Source organism: Leptosomus discolor, chromosome 3 (assembly GCF_034619465.1).
Source record: "Leptosomus discolor isolate bLepDis1 chromosome 3, bLepDis1.hap2, whole genome shotgun sequence".
NCBI classification, from domain to species: domain Eukaryota; kingdom Metazoa; phylum Chordata; class Aves; order Leptosomiformes; family Leptosomidae; genus Leptosomus; species Leptosomus discolor.
In genome coordinates this window covers 37140991-37160434 of record NC_141393.1, presented here as the reverse complement: position 1 = coordinate 37160434, position 19444 = coordinate 37140991, and the positions used below count along the sequence as shown (strand labels likewise).

Here is a 19444-nt window from a genome sequence, read left to right as displayed (position 1 = left end):
AAGAGAACATCATTAAATTGGCCATCTGAGAAGGAATTATTTCAGGACATTGTAACGACAGTAGGAGAAAAACTTGGAGATTATAAAAACATTCCTCCAAAACTCCACTTTATATACCATTTGTTCCAAAATATTCTCTCAGTTTTCTTAAAGTATTAAATCAGAGCGTAACAGCAATGCTGAAGTTTTAATCAGAGGGAGTAACGCAGATATAAGCATCTGTTGCACCTTTCTCCCTGCATCACTGGTTTTCTGAGTATTAGCTACAGAAACACTTTGTCCCTGCACTATATTCTAAATATATGTTTCACAACATTTTTCCTCAATACGCTCAATCTACAGCTTATTTTTCCAAGGAAGCTGATTGTGGGGATGCCGGATTTGCTGCAGGCTTATCTAATGTCTCGCCTTGAGTACTCAGACGACTAAAAAGGAAAATGAAGCTAAAAAAAAGAGGAAATGATAAGTACCTATTCCCTTTAATCTTTGGTTTTTTCTGCTTTTTCTGGAAACAACAGGCATTTTTCTCATCAGGTATGTACTTACTTTTAGGCATCTTGCCACTTTCTCCTGATTTTTTTTTCTGAGATGAAGATCCTGACAGGGAGTACATAGTAAGCCTTTGGCTTCTCATTGTCTACACTGCTATGCCACTACTCTACAGCATATGAAAGAACTACGTCTATGGGAAACATTTGCATTCCTGGAAATTTTCTTCTTCCAGAAATACACACTACCACTCAAACTTTCCTAAGGTAAGACCTGCAAGTACCTAGATAAAAGGATACATACCTGCCTGACACCAGCATCTTCTCTTTCACAGTCTGGTCTGTCTTCATAATTCCATGAAAATTGTTTCAGGAAGGGGTAAGAAATAGCAGAGTAGAAGTATATTGGTTTTCCAAATCCCTAACTACTGCCACATTCAGTGCCTCTTCAAGAATTACTGGATAAAGGCTTTACAGACTTCATCTCACACCTTGCTATCAACCCCTCCCTAAATGGTCTATCCCAGGGCGTTGAAAGCAGCTTGCTAAGAGAAAAGAGTGTGTTTTGGGTCTTTTTTAATGGCTATCTCTGTCTATTCCATCATTTGCAGAGATCCTAGGTACCTTCCCCTTCTGAGTCAGATCTGCAAGACACTTCACTGCAATTAATTTTAATTCCTGAAGAATGCATATTGTTCTTCATCTATACAGCTTCCCATAAAATGATCCTGAATAACAGCTCACTTCCTAGATTTCAGTATGAATTTAAATCCCCCACAGCACACATTTAAAAAGAAAAAAAAAAAAAAAAACAAAACCACAAAACCCAATAAATCCACCCCGTCCCCCCAGAAAAACCAACGAAACAAAACCACACCGTATACTTAAATTTCTACTTCCCACTTTTAGGTCTCAAAAGTCACATATGATATAGAGGAAAACCACCTCTATATAAATGCAAGAAAGATTCTTCAAACGAAAAAATATTCCACATAGATTTTAAATTCCCTACAATATACAGCACAATGAAGAAAACTTAAGAATTTCATAACCACACAGTAAGTACTCAAAAGCCCAAAATATATTATGGTTCAAAGCCCACATGCATTCTGCTTCTTCACTCTACTACAAAATAAGTGATATAATTTAATTAGAAAAGGAGAAAGTATATCTGAGAACCATGTATTTCTATAGTTGCGGTCCTAAATCCATATGCAATACTTTATACTACTATATTGGTCTACTAATACAATTTGTATGTTGACTACAGAACGAAGTGTCATATTAAGCATAAAACTATTAAAGGTTACTGTTCTCGGTAACTCACTTGCATATAGAGTTAAGTTAACATTGAGTCGGTTCTTCCAGATCTTGGTATACATCAAAAAGCATGTTACCACTCAAAAACAGATTTTGTAATACATAGCTGCTATTCACTAAACCACTGAAGTCAGCCTGTGGAACTTTTGCTATTTAGCTCACAGTACGAGGAACAGACAATGCATTTTATTCCTTACAAAATACCATTAATATCATTCACCCACCTTGTAACAGTAGGACAGAGCCCTGTTTTCCAGGATTTTGCAAAAGGTACATAGAAGATTATTCTTGAGGGTTTATGCTGATTTTTTCCATTTGACAAGTTAGGCATAAAATAGGCCTCAGTTAATTAGTATGAAAACAAAACAAGTAAACAAAGCATCACATACAAATCTCTTACTTGCAAAATGAGATTTTCTAAGTTAACTACCTAATTAAGCCTATTCCCAAGCACTTTTTTATGCAATTACTGTTCCTTGTAAACTTCAACTTACTTTTCTCAATTGTTTTGTGATTTAAAAAAAAAATAAAAATAAAAATATCAACCTACAAGGTTATGCTATATTTTTATTAATTAAAAACATCCCACATAAAAAAGGCTGCTACCTGCTCATTTTCCATATGGTTATTTATTACCCACCTGTTCTCCAAGAACAGATTTTTCAGGCATTCTGCTAAACTTTCAAGAAGAATTGTGTCATATGCAAGACTACTAATACAAGACCATTTCAATACAAGAAGTAAAGAGTGGCATAATATATCTACACACAGGAGAAAAATGTAAATTACTTCTTTTACTTAATCGCCACTTCAAGATCTCATAAATATCTAAAAAGAGCTAAAATTTGTTCTCATTCTCAGTTACTGTTACATAATATCAATCTCACGAATTGCAGACAACAAAAACTAGACTTGCCTGTCTCCAAAAGAATTTTTTAAACCCTATCAGCAGAACTGTTTCAACCATCAGAATAAGGAAAAAAAAAAACTTCCTCATATATTCAAAATAAATTTTTTTAGCATGAACAACTGAAAAAGCAAAGTGAAAATCTTAACTTTCACTTCACAAAGCAACTCCAAGCAAGCAAACAGACAGGTATGGCTTAAATTAACATTAAAGGAGAGAAATTCCGTGCCTGCATATCAGGCTTTTGTATGCTAGACTCTCCAAAGCATGATGATGATGATCATAAATTCTGTTATTGTCCAGTTCACAAAGCCAGCAAACCAACTAAAGGTCATCCCAGAACTAAGTTAGTTCTCATTAAATCCCTGATCACTAATTTTTAAGGTAAGTAGCACAGAAAGTTTTCCCACAGTACTGGAAAAGGGGACAAATATACCCAGCAAAGGAAATTAAAGCATAACATAATGGATAAGTTCTGTATTGCTAAATATGAACTACAGACATGGAGCATGGGCGAAGGGCCTTTCAATCGTATTTGGGTAAGTAAACTCCAAATCAAGAAACATTGATTAGACAAGACTTCTCACCCCTGCTCTATAAGAACACATAAACATCCAAATTAACAGCCATTTCTTACATAAGTAGGTATTAATACACCCATGTATAGTTGGAAAATAATCTCTTGCTTTACACGCTTTTAACTTCAGAGTTTCCACTTCTTTCAGTTCAAAAGAAATACTATCATAGCAAGCAAATTAAACTGTAAGTAAAAGAGTCTACTCTATCAGTGAGATTCCAGTCACCAGTTTTATTCCACCCTGCACATTAAAAGACTGGAGGGGGGGGGGGGGGGGGGGGGAATCCAGGACTCTCTTCCTCTTTAACTATAAAAGGTAAAGGTTCCTATTCAGCACTGTTAAACTATAAAAAGGAACCTGGACAACTGTACAGATCACACTCACCAGACATAAAAGCTTACCATCACAGCAATATCAAAAATCACAAAGAAATGCTTTTGTGAAGACTTACCGCTACATATGGCAAAGAGGGAGATCTACTACTTTCTATGGATAGACTCAACATTGTGACAACCCTACAGTTGGGAAAGACAAAAATCAATGTTGTTCAGAGTCTAGAATGTTTTACTCTTACTGGAAGCACAGCATTTCTTTACTTCTGGAATTCATTCGCTGAACTAAGCTTTTGGAAGAAAACTAAGGCTCCTGGGGAAAGCTATTGACTTGAATCTGTTTTGAAGACAAGTGCACAATAAGATGTAGTTTTTGAGAGAAAGGCAGATCACAAGCAAAAAGCTAACCAACTTCAATGTGGGCAATTTGACAGTAAGTCCTAGCAAACCTAGTATCAGCCCCCACCCTCCTACCCGCACCTCTATAGGAAAGTTTACCATAACTTCCAATGCATGTGCAAAATGTGAATGGCATCACCGCTGAGAAAAGATGTTGCAGCTTGCACGCTATCAATGCAGAGTCTTGGAGTGAAGTCACGAGAAGGTACCTCATAAAGTAGGAGAGAGGCATATGAATTTTTAGTTGGAAAACCAACAGCATATATATATTTCTAAAACAGTCTGACCGACAAATAGCGACACCCAAAGTATTCTGATCCCCGCATTTCTCAAAGATAATTTTTACAAAACTTTTACATCGGTGAACTTCAGATGTACTCAGGTAATCTCTTTGTTTGGATGATGTTCTCAAGTAGGCAACGCCCTCGCTACCCGAGAGGAATGCTTGCTTCAAAGTGATAAATTCAGACACAAGGTGTACACACTGTGTTACTTCAACAAACTAAATGGTCTCAGTCACTTAAAGATGCCAGCATAATCTTTCACAGTACGGTGTTAAGAGGCTAAACAAGCTCTGAGGTTACGCATTCAGAAACCTTCATCTGTTTTATTGTGTAGTCCCATGGCAATAACAATCATTCAAAATGTTTTAATCCTTATCTAGAGGGAGAAAGGAAAAATAAAGTACCTGAAGAAGGTAGTGAAGGGTTGCGTTCTGCCAAAACCCTTTACTCCCTTTAATTGTAAAAATGTTTCATAAAGGTGAAAAGCTGCATCACCACTTTCTAAGCAATACTAAATTCAGTAAAACTACCCTGAAAAAGAAAGTTAGTCTGTTTAAACAAGCAAGAAACAATACAAAAAGAGGAGTAAATACAGAAAATGCTGTTTGTGTGTGGTGATGACTCTTTCTCACAGACCTACCTCAAGAGCAGATGAGCACTGAACAAAGCTTTATTAGCCAACCCCAAATTTGACAGATTTTTTATCAGGAATATTCTGAAAAAAAAAACACGTAACAAAACATCATGTTTTGACCAGCTACCCTAGATGCTTACTGGACAGAAAACAAGAAGAGAGATAAATAAGAAGAAAACAGGGATGGAGAAGAAAAAGGACAAAATAAAGAGAGGAACCAGAGAGAACCAGCGTCTCTTTTTTCCATTAAGCTAGAGGAGATGGCAACATCGTTTAGATCTCTCTGGACAGTTCTAGTCAAGGGTCTGCTTAGTCCCTCACATAACAAGAAAGGTCACAGATTATGTAACTTTTATCAATGTCACCACCAGTGAGGGATGACCTAATATTGACTCAACTCTGGGCACTGCACACATTTTCATCCCTTTTTTAGCCAACTTCAGCATTACAAAACTCTGTACTTGCTAATCCAGGTTTGATACTCGGACGCCAATGGTAACTGATTCACAACCACTCTGTTAGAGATACTCCAAAGACAAAAGGCTTGCAAGGGGCAACCCGAATAGTTCTGTACCAAGACTCGCATTTTACTAAGGGAGCATTGGTGCACAACACTGCAGACAGAGCATGCATATAATCCAACGTTTACCATAAACATAGATATTTTTCCTCTTTTTTACTTATTCTTCTACCCCACGTTTCTTATTTCTCTGTGTGTGTTTCTTTTTTAAAAGAAGATATCCAGAACACTTAAACGACAAAGCTCTGGCCATTGTCAACCCAACTCTGGTATCTCATTCTCCATCACAAAAAAATCTCCCAATCTCACAGTTGGCATCACGGTCCTTTAAACACATATTTTACTACAGAGGTAACCTCACAACAACATAACACTGAAGCTCTATTATTAGTTCACATCCTTGCACTATGTATCAATGGCAGAAGAGGGGAAACCTAGGTTTGAAACTGAAATGAGCACGATCTTTAATCTGAACACTTCATTAAACACTGGGGCTGACAAGGAAGCTTTCACGGCTGCATTCTTTTCACATATTGCAAAATGTCTTGAAATGATAAAGCACAAAGATTTTCTATCCACAAATCAGCAAGACTTCCTATTCGCACAAAACATAACCCTCTAGTTTACAACAAACTTCACAGTTTTGTATTCCGACATTGTTTATACTTCTTCCTGTTTCAGTAAATAAGCTTCACTCCACAACTTTCTGTATAGAGACTCAAAAACAAACACGAATGACATCTGCAAGTCAGCAGACGCTGTATACACTAAAGTACTTTTCCAGATTTCAGGAACACAGTTTTTTCACGTTGAAAAAGCATACTAATTACAGACTCCATTCTTCTCATTGACTCTTAACTACAAGACCTTGACAGTTTGGATCTAAGAGAAGGTAACAATTTTTTAAAAAAACCCAAGGTGCTGCATTCTGCATAATTTTGCTTTTGAACACAGTAAGGTACTTTGGCTAAACAATAAGCAAACTTTCTATTTCTCTAATCCCTTGTACCTATCACAGGTGAAGAAATATACATTTGTTTCTAGATGGGAAACTAGCAATTCACACACAAACACAAAGGTCTGCTAAGCAAAACTAAACAATAACTTACTCAAAACAAAATTGAATGCAATGAAACTAAGCTACACAACAAACATTATTCACTCTGCATTAATATACTCTAGAGCCATGTGCATCAATCTCGAGGACAGACAAGATGAACAACATACCCAAATAATTTTTTTTATGTCCTTATTTAAAAATAACCATACAACTTTATTCCCAACTAATTCAAAGGTGTTACTCCTAAGTAAATTTAAATTTCATCCAAATACTACCATAAGGTGCAATAATGGTACTTTCTAAACTGAGTGTACCAAGTCTAATAGGAACATAAACGTATGTGCCTGTGCTGATAAGCCCACAACTATATACTGCTAACAAAACAAACATATGGCTATAATCTTAATTAGAAAAGCTAAGGAAGTCATGCTATGTTAATTATCTAATTTCTGATCACGGAGCTATTCTAAATGATCAAACCAAGGAACAGTGCTCATACCTAACCTTTCCATTCCTACACTTATTACCTCACACACCAGCCAAGATGCAATTATTAGTTCATTTCTATGAGGAAAAATTCAGAAGAGTGAATTTTTAAATTTGCTGTCTTTCCACAGCTGAAATAGCAGAAACAACTAGGGGGTCCAATCCCTCCAAAGTACAATTATACTCCTTCAGGAGTTAAGGAAATGCCAGAGAGAAAAATAATTAAGTTTGGCCAAATATATGATATTAAAGTAGCACAGTTTTAGAGAAATTTATTTTATGTCTACAAACATACACAAAAAGGGGGTGAGGGAAACTGTTAGAAACCAAGGTGTTCCCTTTCAAAATGGAAAAATAATTCTTTGCAAAAATTTTCAGCCCGCAATTGAAGAGATTGGCATGAAGGGAAAAAGGGCTAAAACTGGTCTGTTTGCTTATGCCTTTTGTTTTCCCTTAAAAAAAAAATAAAATAAAATAAAATCAGGCCACATGCTCTTGTCAATGGAATTGCAAATTATGACACAAAGTTAAAATATTTTAATAGTGCTCAAACACGATTTATAGTACAAAATAAAAACCTATATATTCTGAAAGATTATCGGAATCTATTGTGGGACTTCATCATTATTTAAATGATTGTAACACTATATATATCTGGTACTGCATTCTGGGAACATTTACAGGCAAAAATTATTACAACTCACTGATCAACAGAAAAGAATAAACCAAGCTACACAGCATGAAGCTGTGCAAAACACGAGAAGCACATTCTGTCAGCGGACACCTCCTTCTCTCTTTAACTTTCACCATAACACGTAGCTAGCTTTCGGGAACAAAAGGTACAAACTCCCCCAATTCGACTCTTGCATCTGGTCAAACCCACTCTGTCCCTACTCAGCAGATGACGGCCTGAAATTTGAACGCCACGCTAAGGATGTCCGCTCCTGTCACACCCTGCTTGGCCAGCGGCTTACCGTCAAAATAACCTTCCAGCCAAACTCTTCTCAGCAAGGGACGGACTCCAGCCCCCGCGGCACCCCCACCCCATCCCGTCCCGCCCCACCCCCGCCCCGGCGGCCGGGCTTCAGCACCGGCGGCGGAACAGCGCAGGGCGCCGGGGGCCCCGCCGTCCCCAAGCCCCGGGGGGCTGCCGCGGTCGTCGTCCCCCCGCCCCACCCCCCCGGCCCGGGTGGCCCGGCCACTGCCCGCGGGCACGGGCCCGTTTCCGAGGGAGGCGTGAGGCGGGGACGTTCGGGTTAAAGATGGCTGGGTTTAATGAATAACTTCGGGGTGAACTCCAGGCCTCCTCTCCAACGAAGCGTCCCCTTTCACTCCGAACACCTCCCGGGCGTGCTCACGCCGCCGCTTTCCATGAACAGTCCTGTCTTCCCAGGCTCCCCATCACAGCTACTGAGCTTGACGCGCAAAAATTTCACTAAAACCTCTCGCCTCTTCCTTCACCAGAAACGCTATTTACGCCCTTACACACTCGAACCCTCCGGGGCTTCATTTCTGGGCGTACCGCCCTTCTACCGGAGCGCTGAGCTCCACGGTACACCGGAATAACCGCAAAGGCCCCTCCAAAGGCCGAATAAACCCCGAAGCGTGCAACACACGTACCGGCTCCAGCTCCAGGAACCGTTCTCTGCAACCATCGCATGTCATGTGCCGGGGGTTTATTAAAGGACCATCCATGCGCTACGAGCAGCGGCATCATACATACCCTCCTCCCCCTCCCAACAGAGGGCACACAGCACACGCATTCCCCCCCCCCCCCCCCCCCCCCCCAAAGTAAAGGCTGGGCAGAGGGAGGGGAAGGAGCCATCCTAAAGGTGTCTGCCACGCTCAAAGGCACCCCCCGGGGCCGGGAGCTAAGGCCGCCTCTCGCCGCCGCCCGGGGAAGGCAGGCCCGGCTCCTGCCGGTCCGCAGCCCGCGCCGGCCGCAGGTTCCCTTCTCAAACGCCTTCGCACTCACAGCTCCGCCACGTCTGGAACAAGCCCGGCCACGTATCGACCTCCCGTCCCCTTCGGCTGACGCCCAACCCCCGCGCTCCGTCCCCTCCAGGTGGGTTATTCCCGGGCCAGTCCCCCGGGCTGCAGCGCCCAGCAGCCCGGCCGCCTGCGGCGGCGGCGCCCAACACCGCCCGGCCTCGGACACACGCTCCCCGTCGCCGCGCCGGCGGCCGGAGCGCCGCCCCCACGTCCCCGGGCTCGGGCCGAGGCCTCGGCTCCCGCACGCACGGCGGAGCGGCGGCTCCCTGCGCAGCGGCGGCGCTACAGGAGACAGCCGCCGGGGCAACCCGCGGGGCGACCTGACGGCGCGCACCCGCTGGCGGCTGGTGGCCGCCTCCCGCCTCTCCCCCCACCTCTCCCCAGCGCCGGCCGCGGCCCGTTACCTGTCAGGACTCCGACGCGGATCTGGTGGTCGTGGTTCGTTAAAATCATCCCCTCCGACGCCATGTTTCCCGGCGCAGCCACCGCACTGACAGGGAACGAGCGGGGGGGGGGGTGGGGTGGGGGGGGGGGGAGGGGGCAGGCGCGCGAGAGCGGCGCGAGCGCAAAGGGGGAGGAGCAGGGGCGAACGGGGCGTGGCTATGAGTCGTGGGCGGGGTCAACCGGAGGAGTGGCGGGGCGAGCGCCAGCCTCGGCGAGCAGCTATAACGGTGCGCAGCGGAGCGAGGAGGGGGACGCGGCGCGGCGGGAGACTAGCGTGCTGCGCGCGGCCCAGGCAGTACCAATCTAGCGCCGAGAGCGCGGGGCTCGGCGCCGGTTGGCGCCGGTAGGGCCGGCGCGTGACGCCAGGCGCGTCCCGGAGGCGGCGGCCGGGCCGGGGCCGCCGTCGGTTGTGTGCCCTTTACGGCCCCTTCGGCGGGCTGCAGCCCTCCCCGCGAGGTGCCGTTTCAGCTCACACCCGGCAGCCCCGGCGCTGGGGGTGCTGGCGAGGGGTGTCCCCGCCCGGCAGCGCCGCGGGGAGCCAGGCGGCAGCGGGGCAGTCGGCCCCGCTGTCTGGCCCAACGGCAAGCTGACACGCATACCGGCCCCCCCCTCCCCCCCCCCCCCAAGCCTGCTTCCCGGGAGATCGCTGGCTCCGCCAGCGCAAGGCGGAACCGTGGCTGCTCCCCGCCTGCCTCCACCCACGCTGCCACAGAATACCCCGCGGTACCGCCGCACACCGGCACTTTCGCCTTAGGTTTTTTGGCCCGGAGCAGCGCCTTTGCTCGGGCGTGGCACAGCCACGGCAGGGCTTGTACAGGCGCTGGGAGCCGGTACCGGGGCACCCCTGAAGGCAGGAGGAGGGCAAGCCTGCCCGGTTCAGCTAACGTGCGGATTTCGGTTGGCATAAACCCGCTGGGAAAATACGCGGTCAGTCGTTCTTCCAGCCGTCTGGCTGGATTCGAGCCCGCAGCCAAGTTCCTCTTGGTTCCCCAGCATCCACTGTCGTTTTCACCATCTGGTCACACTGGGTTAACAGTTCAGTCCTCCAGACCTCTAATAATGGGAAGGAGAGGTAGCAAGGATGGTAGTCACCCTTTCTTTTGGTTAGCATGAAATACAGAGATACAAAAAATTTCCCAGCAGCTTTTGAGTCCCTGGGGCTCAGCAAGGTGTTTTTGCAATCTTCCCATGCCTCTTCCCTTCTCTCCCCTTCCAGCCCTTCCCCTTTCCTCTGAGATTAAAACTGTTGTTACACGTTCTTTAGATAAAGCAACTTAGTATCATAACTTTGTCTTTCTTGGACCACCTGATCTGAGAAACTGTCTGGAAGCAAATATTTAAACTCACTTTGAATGACTATGTAGGCAAATGTCTTCCTCGTTTAATAGCAACATCATCAACTGCAAATGATAACCCACTGTCAAAGTTCAAGCCCTCTGACTCTACTGGATATTTATATTTTCAGATATTCCTGTTGAATAGCAGACTCTGGATTATTCTCCTTTTGACTGTGTACTAACAAGTGATTATTGAAAACATTCATAATTTGCATAGACATTAATGAACCATTTCAGGAGTTTCCTCTTTAGTATGTAATTTTCTTAGATGGACTGCTAACGCAAAATCAAAGCCCTGAAGAAATATCCTATGTCTCAGGGAAAAACACACTAGTAGCACTTTGATGCGGTGGTGCACCAGCACACGATATCGGTATTTCTATATTGGCACAGCAGTTGCAGTGTGTGCAGCCACAGAGACTGAGAATTCAGGCTCCAGATATCTCTGGTTATGCAATGGTATAATACAACATATGTGGGTGGGTGTAAGCCTGAACCCAAAACAGCATGGTTACTGAAGATATACGGCATCGCTGGTGCTCATACGGCTGTTCCCTCACGGGTTCAGTCACTATGTGTGGAATATTCTGCTGTAGACAAGGCGAAAAGGTGGTTTGTTTTTTTTTTTTTCTCAAATATATCTGAAATTATCTGAAGTATAAGTGAGAGGCTTGACATTTTGTAGCTTCCTGCAGAGGATTCTCACACTCTACACTAAAAACAGCATTGTTTATTCAGAGCAGCTCACAGTCTCCCCGTGTAGCCTGTTGATTTGTTGCTCTTGTGGATGGTAAGAAGGAGGGGCAGAATTTGGATTTCACTGGCAACATTAGCTTTAGCACTTCTTGGCTTCTAAGTGCCTACTAGTGGGATTTGTGTGGGATTTTTTGTATAGAAATGTAGTAGAGGATTGTATTAATGTAACAAAATAGTAGAAGTTTACAAATTTTTAAAAGGCTGAGTCAAGAAGCAGCTGACATCAATAGGAGGGTTTTTGTTATTGTGCTATAAAAGTCCTTGTAAACTAGATTGTTAATGTAATGGTAGATCCATAATAGCTCAAGAGAAGGTTGTAAATGGGATGATGTCCTGTAGTCAAGTTTTTGACTGAGTAAGGAATCAGGTGTGCATGAGGAAGAAACCCTTTACTGCAGGGAGACATTCTAGGCAACATGCTGGCAGTCCGTATCAGAGTTCATGTTGAGTGTCCAGAGAAAAATAAGATTTCCTCATCAAAGTCAATACACAACTGGTAGTCACATTTTGTCCTGGTCGTGTCAGCACTGAAGTACAAGTCAACTTAATAACCTCTCAGGAAATTTTTTACATTACTTTGCCAGCTGTTGATTATCAGTAGCTGTCCATTAACAAAGCACCGCCCTTTCGTTAAGCTGGCTCTTCCAGCCATGTTGTTCCATGTACTTTTAGTCCATTAGCTGACATAGTAGGTTTTCTTATTTCATCATAAGCACTATAGAATGACATATTTTAATTACTCATTTGGGGAAAACAATTTGAGCGTACAGGAATCACTTATTTGGTTACCTGTAGAAATCTTGATGAAAGAAAAAAAAAAAAGAGACTTCAGTATGATTACGGGAAGATACCAGTTTGTCTGTTGATTACAGTGTGGGCAAGGATGATTTAAAAACTCATTGAAAGTTATCAAAGACACTTCATATTTAGATTAGGCTTTCAATATAATTTCTATAATTTTGTTGTCATGGGTCTGATTTTTTTTTTTTTTTTTTTTTGCAGTGGCTCCTTAAATGTAATTTCTTTATTCTTTTTTATTTTGAATTAGTTGGCTAGCTGGATCAGCAGTAGGACACAGCTCTTCAACTGTGTGCCATTGGTACAGATCCAGCTGAAGTCATGAAATAGCTGGCTTAATGAATCATTAATGGAATTCAGAACATTTTATTTCTATGCCACTGGTGCAAATCCAAGTAAGGTCAAAAGACTAGCTGGCTCAGTGGTTCAGTAATAGGAAACAGACTTCTACCTCCAGCTTATTGATGTGAGTCTATAAAGGGTCAGGAAACTGTAAGTTTTGAGACATTAAAATACAATGCAGCCATTGGTTTAAAATCAGTCTGTTACACATGATTACTTGCTAATATGTTTCAATAGTCTGTATTGATCTATAAATTTTGAAAAAGAATAGTATAAACATTTTCTGTGAGGCCACTGATGTAGCACAATATTCATCACTCTAAAAGAAGGTATAAGAGACAGTTTCTCCAAACAATCCCTTCCTTTAGGCGAGTATCTAGGGGAAAAGACGGAACATGCACCACATTTTAGCTATGTAAGGCTAGCAAATGGTCTGAATATCTTAGTGGCCTGTACCATAGTCTATCCTTGCCACACCACCTTTGCCAGAGGCCTCCTGAGAACCCGCTCTGGGTTTACACCTCCAGTCCAGAGCAGGAACTCAGCTTCAGTGACTGTCTTAACTACTAGTGGGAGGGAAAATGTGTTTTGCTTAGGGTAAAACTGCGTTAGTCCTTGTACTGCACCAACATTTGCAAGGTGAGATTTGTCTATTAAGTAAATAGCCTATGTCTGTGAGACTACAAAATGAGAAAAGCTGTTAACTCTTCCACTTGGTAACGAACTCTATCATGACTTAGCTCGTGCCTAATTGCAATACAGCCATCTCCAGCAATGACAGACATATGGAGAACTCTGAAGGAAAGGTGGCCCTGACAGACATCCATGCACACAGCCTCTTTCCCTCACTGCCTCCTCCTACTCAGCTACCTACTGTGGTGTGACTGTTGAAATGGCACCATATGGTCAAGGATACAATCTCACATATATTCTCAGAAACAGCAACATCTGGAAGAGTGACGTTTCCTGAGCTTATATAGTATGACTTTGATGGCTCTGTGATAGTGACAACCATGTGAGCTGTCTCCAATCCACTTCCCTTGCAGTCCCCTTTTTTTTTTTTTTTTTTTTTTTTTTTACTCTCATACTCTGGTCAGAGCATAAAAGCAAAAGCTCTTCCTTCCCCATCATCCTGCCCAGGTAAAAGGTTATAGTAAACCCATATCTTGTAATTATTTAATGCACAAAGCAGGTCTGTCCAGCTTGTCTCTTCTTTGTCTGAGATTTCAGATGTTGCTGTTTTGCTGCTCAGTTGAAGAAATGTTTCTGTCTCTATGAGCCTTTGGAAAGGAATGTTCTGTAGGTCTCTGTCCAGGGCTTGTCGGACCATTGTGTTTTGTTGCATTATGCAGACATACATATTTCTGTCCAGACTTTCCCAGATAGAATTCAAGAAGTGCCAGACAGAGAAGTTTGAAATTGAAATGTACTCTCCGCTTGGTACCAAGGATTTGAATCCATCACTAAAGAGGAATGGAGGTCCTGCAGTTCCTATGCAAAGGATTATCTTTCAGTTCATCATCCGATGAGATGGTCCTGCTACAAGTCTTATTTCTCTGTAACGCCCTAAAGAAGGTACACCAGACATTTTGCTGTAGTTATTCTAATCTGCCAAAGCAGGCTTTTTCTTGAAGAACAGTACACTAAAAAAGGGCTTCCATTCTTTCAGTATAATTTGGAAATTGTGCCAGCCAAAGGTAATCTTTAGGGACTTTTGCAGGGATGAGAAGCTCGATGCTCCCCTGTATCCATTCTTCTGGGTCACTGCAGCCCTTACTGACAATTCTCCAGCGCAAAACCCATCTGAGAGCAGATCCAAGGTCTTTGAGACAGGTATGCAATGCGTGTGACATTGGACTATAAACGCAGTTCAGTTGATTCACTACTAGTATGGGTGCCTGACAAAAATAAATGAATCTTAGCGTGACTCCACATGAGTGGTGTTGACACATTCAATTGTCTGTGCTTCGTTTGCTGCAAAACAGTAGCTATTTTAGAAAAGCAGTTGATGAGTTTAGCATACACAAAGAGTAGACAGATTACATCTTACTGGAACATTCTATTTTTGAGATTTCACTCTGACAAAACTGCCTCATTAAGGACTTGGATATGTAAAGCAGGAAAATGCTTTCAGATCTCATGTAAACTAAATTCAGAATTCTGATGAGCTGAATCAGTTCTTTCCATACATTATTTTCCTTTATCTGTATTTCCCCTTGTTTCTGTGTAAGAGATGAAATAAAACTTTGAGAAATTTTGGTCTTGATTAATAAGCAAGACAACTCCAAACTGTGTGAAATAAGGCAGAAAGAGGAAAGTAAGTATTTTGAACCCACATTTAAATTATAATATCTCAGAATGAATTAGCCACAAATGATCATCACGTGGCTAAATGTGAACAAATGACAGCTTGCTTCTGCAGGAAACCTAGTTCTGCTGTTTGCTTTGACTTAATAGAAGCATTAAAAATAATAGAACAGATCCTCTAAGGAAGAGGAGGATACTTATGGAGAAGGGCAGCTGCAACCTCCTGCCAGCTTGACTGAAGGCAGATTTTCCAACATTAATTGGAGAATATTGTGTTTCATCTCTAAACTACATGCTAGTGGGTTTCAAAGGGTTTCTCAGCCTTCAGACATATGCATCTATATCACCAAATAAATTTCAGGCAAAAAGAAAGTATCCATGCCTTCCCCAGAAATATTTTTTTTGTTATGATCTGTAGACTATGCCTATAAAAAAAGTAGTTGTGTGTACTGTCTTTGATGCCTTGTCAGTGATGGTATGAGAAGATTTTGCCTCTCTTCATTTTCTATGAATTTTCTTGGTTTCTGCTCCTCAAGAACAATATCCATACCTTATTTGCTGTTTCTGTTTATGCATCTTTGCACTGTAGACCAGTAAAAAAGGCTTGCTATCTGTGCACATATAAGATTACCAGGTGACACAATGGCATGTTTATGAGCCATTATATGTAGTCATATTAAATGCAAGTTTTTAATGCACAGCCTCTGTGTATTATTAGGACTTTATATATTTTTGGTTGAGACAAGGCTAAAAATTGTTCGATATACTTTGTAGTAGCTTATTTAGTCTTGCTCCAGAACTCTTTGTTAGCTCAGCTTCATCTCAGATACTTCTTTAACTCCCAGTGTAGTCAGGTGGTTGGAATCAGAAATCTGTCTCTTCCGCAGTTAAAGTTCAAGCAGAAAAACACATAGAAAAACAAGCTTTCCAGTAACAGACCTTTCTTCATGTCTTTTCATTTCCGTGACACTCTTTAGTCCTGTATAGGCTTAGCTTCCATCTGTCCTTCTGCACTGCTTATTTAAAATGCTGATGTAACAGCTATTGCCTTTGTATCCAAGTGTATCACAATCAATGTATTCATCCTGACAAGGTCTGAAAGGTTAGCCACTATTACTCTGGTTTTAGAGAGAGAGGGGTAACAGAACTGCTGGCTGCATTACAACCAACTAGCTGATGGATGCTGTGGTATTACAGTTTCTTGATTAAGGACCTGTCACAGTCTCCTTGGCTCCTGCTGAAGCAGCATATGGGCCCACACTTGGGTTTCACCTCAATAGAAAGACAAACCTGGACAGGGCATTCAGCTGGGACCTGGAAGTTCAAAAGTGCTTCAGCTCTCCAGTCAAATACTGGCTTAAAATCTGGATTTAAATCTACACCTCTGAGTGTGCTAGCCAGCAAGCTGTCAGCTATTCTGGGTGGGGTGGGGCTTTCAAGTCCCTCTTGTTTACAGGGCTTGTATTTTGAGTAAATAAATATTATTCTTAAGACAGAGGGTGAGTACCCAACCATGACTGACTATTCATGGTATTAAAGAACTCACTTGGGAAAAGGGACACCTGTGTTCTAAATACAATTTTCATCAACATTTAATCTAAAACTGGAACAGAGATTGGAAGTGAAGTGTTTGTGTGTCCAGATCCTTGCTTCTAAGTAAGAGACCCACATTCATAACCTAAATTAATTTTTTTCCTCTTTACCACTTAACTGAAATCCTTCTTTTCCCTTTTTACTCCTCCTGTCAATACTGAAGTTTTAAGTCCAACCTATATAAATAAATTTACTCACACTAAATCTCACTGGCATTAATGAAGACAGTTAAATAAATGAAGCTAAGCATTCTCATGAAATTAATGATTCTTTGTTTTCTGGCCAAACAGAAAAGGTTTTACTACCTTATTGGACCAATGCAGAAGTTTCTGGGCAAAACAAGAAATAATAAAAAGTTATTTTGTGCTGAACATTCAGTCAACCCCAAATGAAATATTATTTCTCTCTTTGATTTTAATTTAGATCTTATTTGATTTACTTTTATTACTGGCAATTTCCAAAGGAAAAGAAAAATTATGCCAAAAAGAAAAATTAAAATGTCTTTTGAAAATGTTAGCATTTCAGGTCCTAGTGTTGCTGTACCTAAGAGAGTGGATTTAAAGTTCCAGGCGCATCACTGCATCATCTTACTCCACTCTTCTCATCCCCAACAACCTCTCACCACACCTGATCCTTACTCTTCTCTGGCGCTGCGCTCATCAGACTCCTCCACCAGCCAATGCATTTCACTCCTGTGGTAGAAATCTGCGCAGGATTTTAATATGGTCTGGCAGGAAACTCACTCACAGATGGGTCTGAGGAGTGCGAGGGGCAGCACAGCAATTACCATGAATGGGAGGCAGGGGTCAGTGGAAACTTGGAAAGATGAGAAAGGACCTTCCTCTTTGGTCTGTTTTATTGGCTTGACACACCTCATGGAATTGTCATCCCAAAAGAGACCAATTCTGGAGAAAAGGGTGGTATTTCTGACTACACCAGCAGTTTGCATGGTCAAATTCTTGTTCCTTTGAGCCAAGTTTATTAGAAAAACTGATATTTTACCACTTCGTACAAACCTTGTCTCATATTGGATGGCAATATTTCTCAATTTTTGTCTATTTTTCTGTGGCTGTAATTACTCATCAAATTTGAAACCAAGGGATCACTTGAAATTGTATTTTCCAGCCAGTAACTTATTCTCCAAGAAGTTTTATTTAGAAACAGCAGTAACAAGAAGATAGTTAACAATCTGTACATTTTTCTTTATTGTATAATTCTGATATAACAATTTTTGCTTGTATGTTTTGAAATACTTAGAAATTAATTAAGATCTGTTATCCATCTTCTAAATATTAGGAAACTGAGTCAAAACCACATGTGTCCAGAAATCTTCAGCCACAGTCCAGTACCTGTTTAAGCAAGCTGACTCTTATAAACCACTTACCAAAGTTCAGAACTACATATACAGTAGCCCCTGAATATAATTATAGGTTCACACAGTCAAAGGATCAACTTTGATCAAGATCAAAACATCTTGCATATATACAATTTTTGTATGCCTTCCTGTGTGGTACTTTTAGTCATCTGTATTTTACCATCCTCTTGGGGTCTACCATTGTCTTTGTCTTACCTAAATTTGTGAGGCTGAGTCTTGCTCCATGCTCAGGCAGGGGCTTGCCACTATGCTGTGTAAAGGGCTGTTCATCTAGACAGTAGCATACTGATTTAATGTATATCCAGTAGCTGCTGTTCATTCTACAGAATTACTTGAGTGAGAAAACAAGGTAATTTTATTCCATCAGTTTTCCAGTAACTCTGTTTAGAATAGATGGCGTTAAGATATTCTTGAAGTAGCTTTAGATCACTGTTTAAAATGTGTAACTTAGCAGCACAAATACACTTTTACCAAACTTGTAACTAGTAAAAATACCTTTATATGATTTACATCCTTTTTCTAGGATATTGGCTACTCTGTTTAATCTGCCTCAGTAAAACCTGCTAACCTGTTACAGACTAGCGATGACAAACTGCTATTGAATAACATAATTTCTCTTGTATTCTACTGTTAACTGCTGTTAACTCTTGTTAGCTTGATTTCTCCGTAATCAAACACATAATTCTTTTCAATGTATAGCTTATAAGTAGGCAATACATTGCTACTAAGAGCATCTTTCTGAATATTTTACTATATTGCCTCTCTGAAATCAAACAACACTGTAGCGTCATTGCCAATTTCCATTTTGGCTAGAAAGAATTTATTGAGACATTTACATACTATCAAAATTAAGCATTTTCTTATTTCTCAACAGTAGAAAGCTCAGCCTGTCTTACAACTTTGGTCCTGCAATTTCAAAATGCTCACTCTGTAGCAGAGTAGTCTCCTTCTGCCAGGTAGCTTCCTCCTTGATTACAGTATTAGCAACCCAACACCCATTGATCTAGCAGATTAGTCTCCTAGAGCAAGAAATCTCCTTGACTTCACTTCCATCTTCTTATTCCCTAAAAGGGTTCTGTGGGGGCTCTGCTTAATGGGTTTGACATTATTTCTAAATTATCACAGATTTTGAATTGTCATCACAAAATAACCCCTTAGATTCCCATTCACACAGCATTGCATTTTTTATGTTCACGACTTAAGACACAAGATCTTGGAGATCCTAAATTTGGATACCACAGACAAACGTTTCACAGTGTTTGACAACTACTTAGAAAGCCTTTTTTTATCTAGCTGACCTTTTGAATTTTGTCACAGCTGGCAAATAAACTTGTTGTGGGAGCATGGTATCCTTTTACTTCCTTGCTCTTCTTACACTATACTCAGATTTCAAGCGTAATTAATTTCAAGTGTGATGTTGCCTTGAGCAGTAGTCTAGATATTTTCTCCCAACTATGAGAAAAAGTCTTACTTTTTTATATGACAACAGTTT

At 41.6% G+C, this 19444-nt stretch overlaps 1 protein-coding gene across 11 annotated transcripts in view; it reads right to left on the bottom strand.

Moving 5' to 3' along the window:
• The window catches only part of GPHN (gephyrin), a 299653-nt gene extending 290185 nt beyond the window's left edge, over positions 1-9468 (bottom strand). For all 11 annotated transcript variants that reach the window (XM_086463531.1, XM_086463532.1, XM_086463534.1 and 8 more), the window contains exon 1: positions 9405-9468. In XM_086463531.1, the coding sequence (XP_086319657.1) occupies positions 9405-9468 (64 nt within the window). The remainder of the gene's footprint in view (positions 1-9404) is intronic.
• Between the last annotated feature and the right edge of the window lie 9976 nt (positions 9469-19444).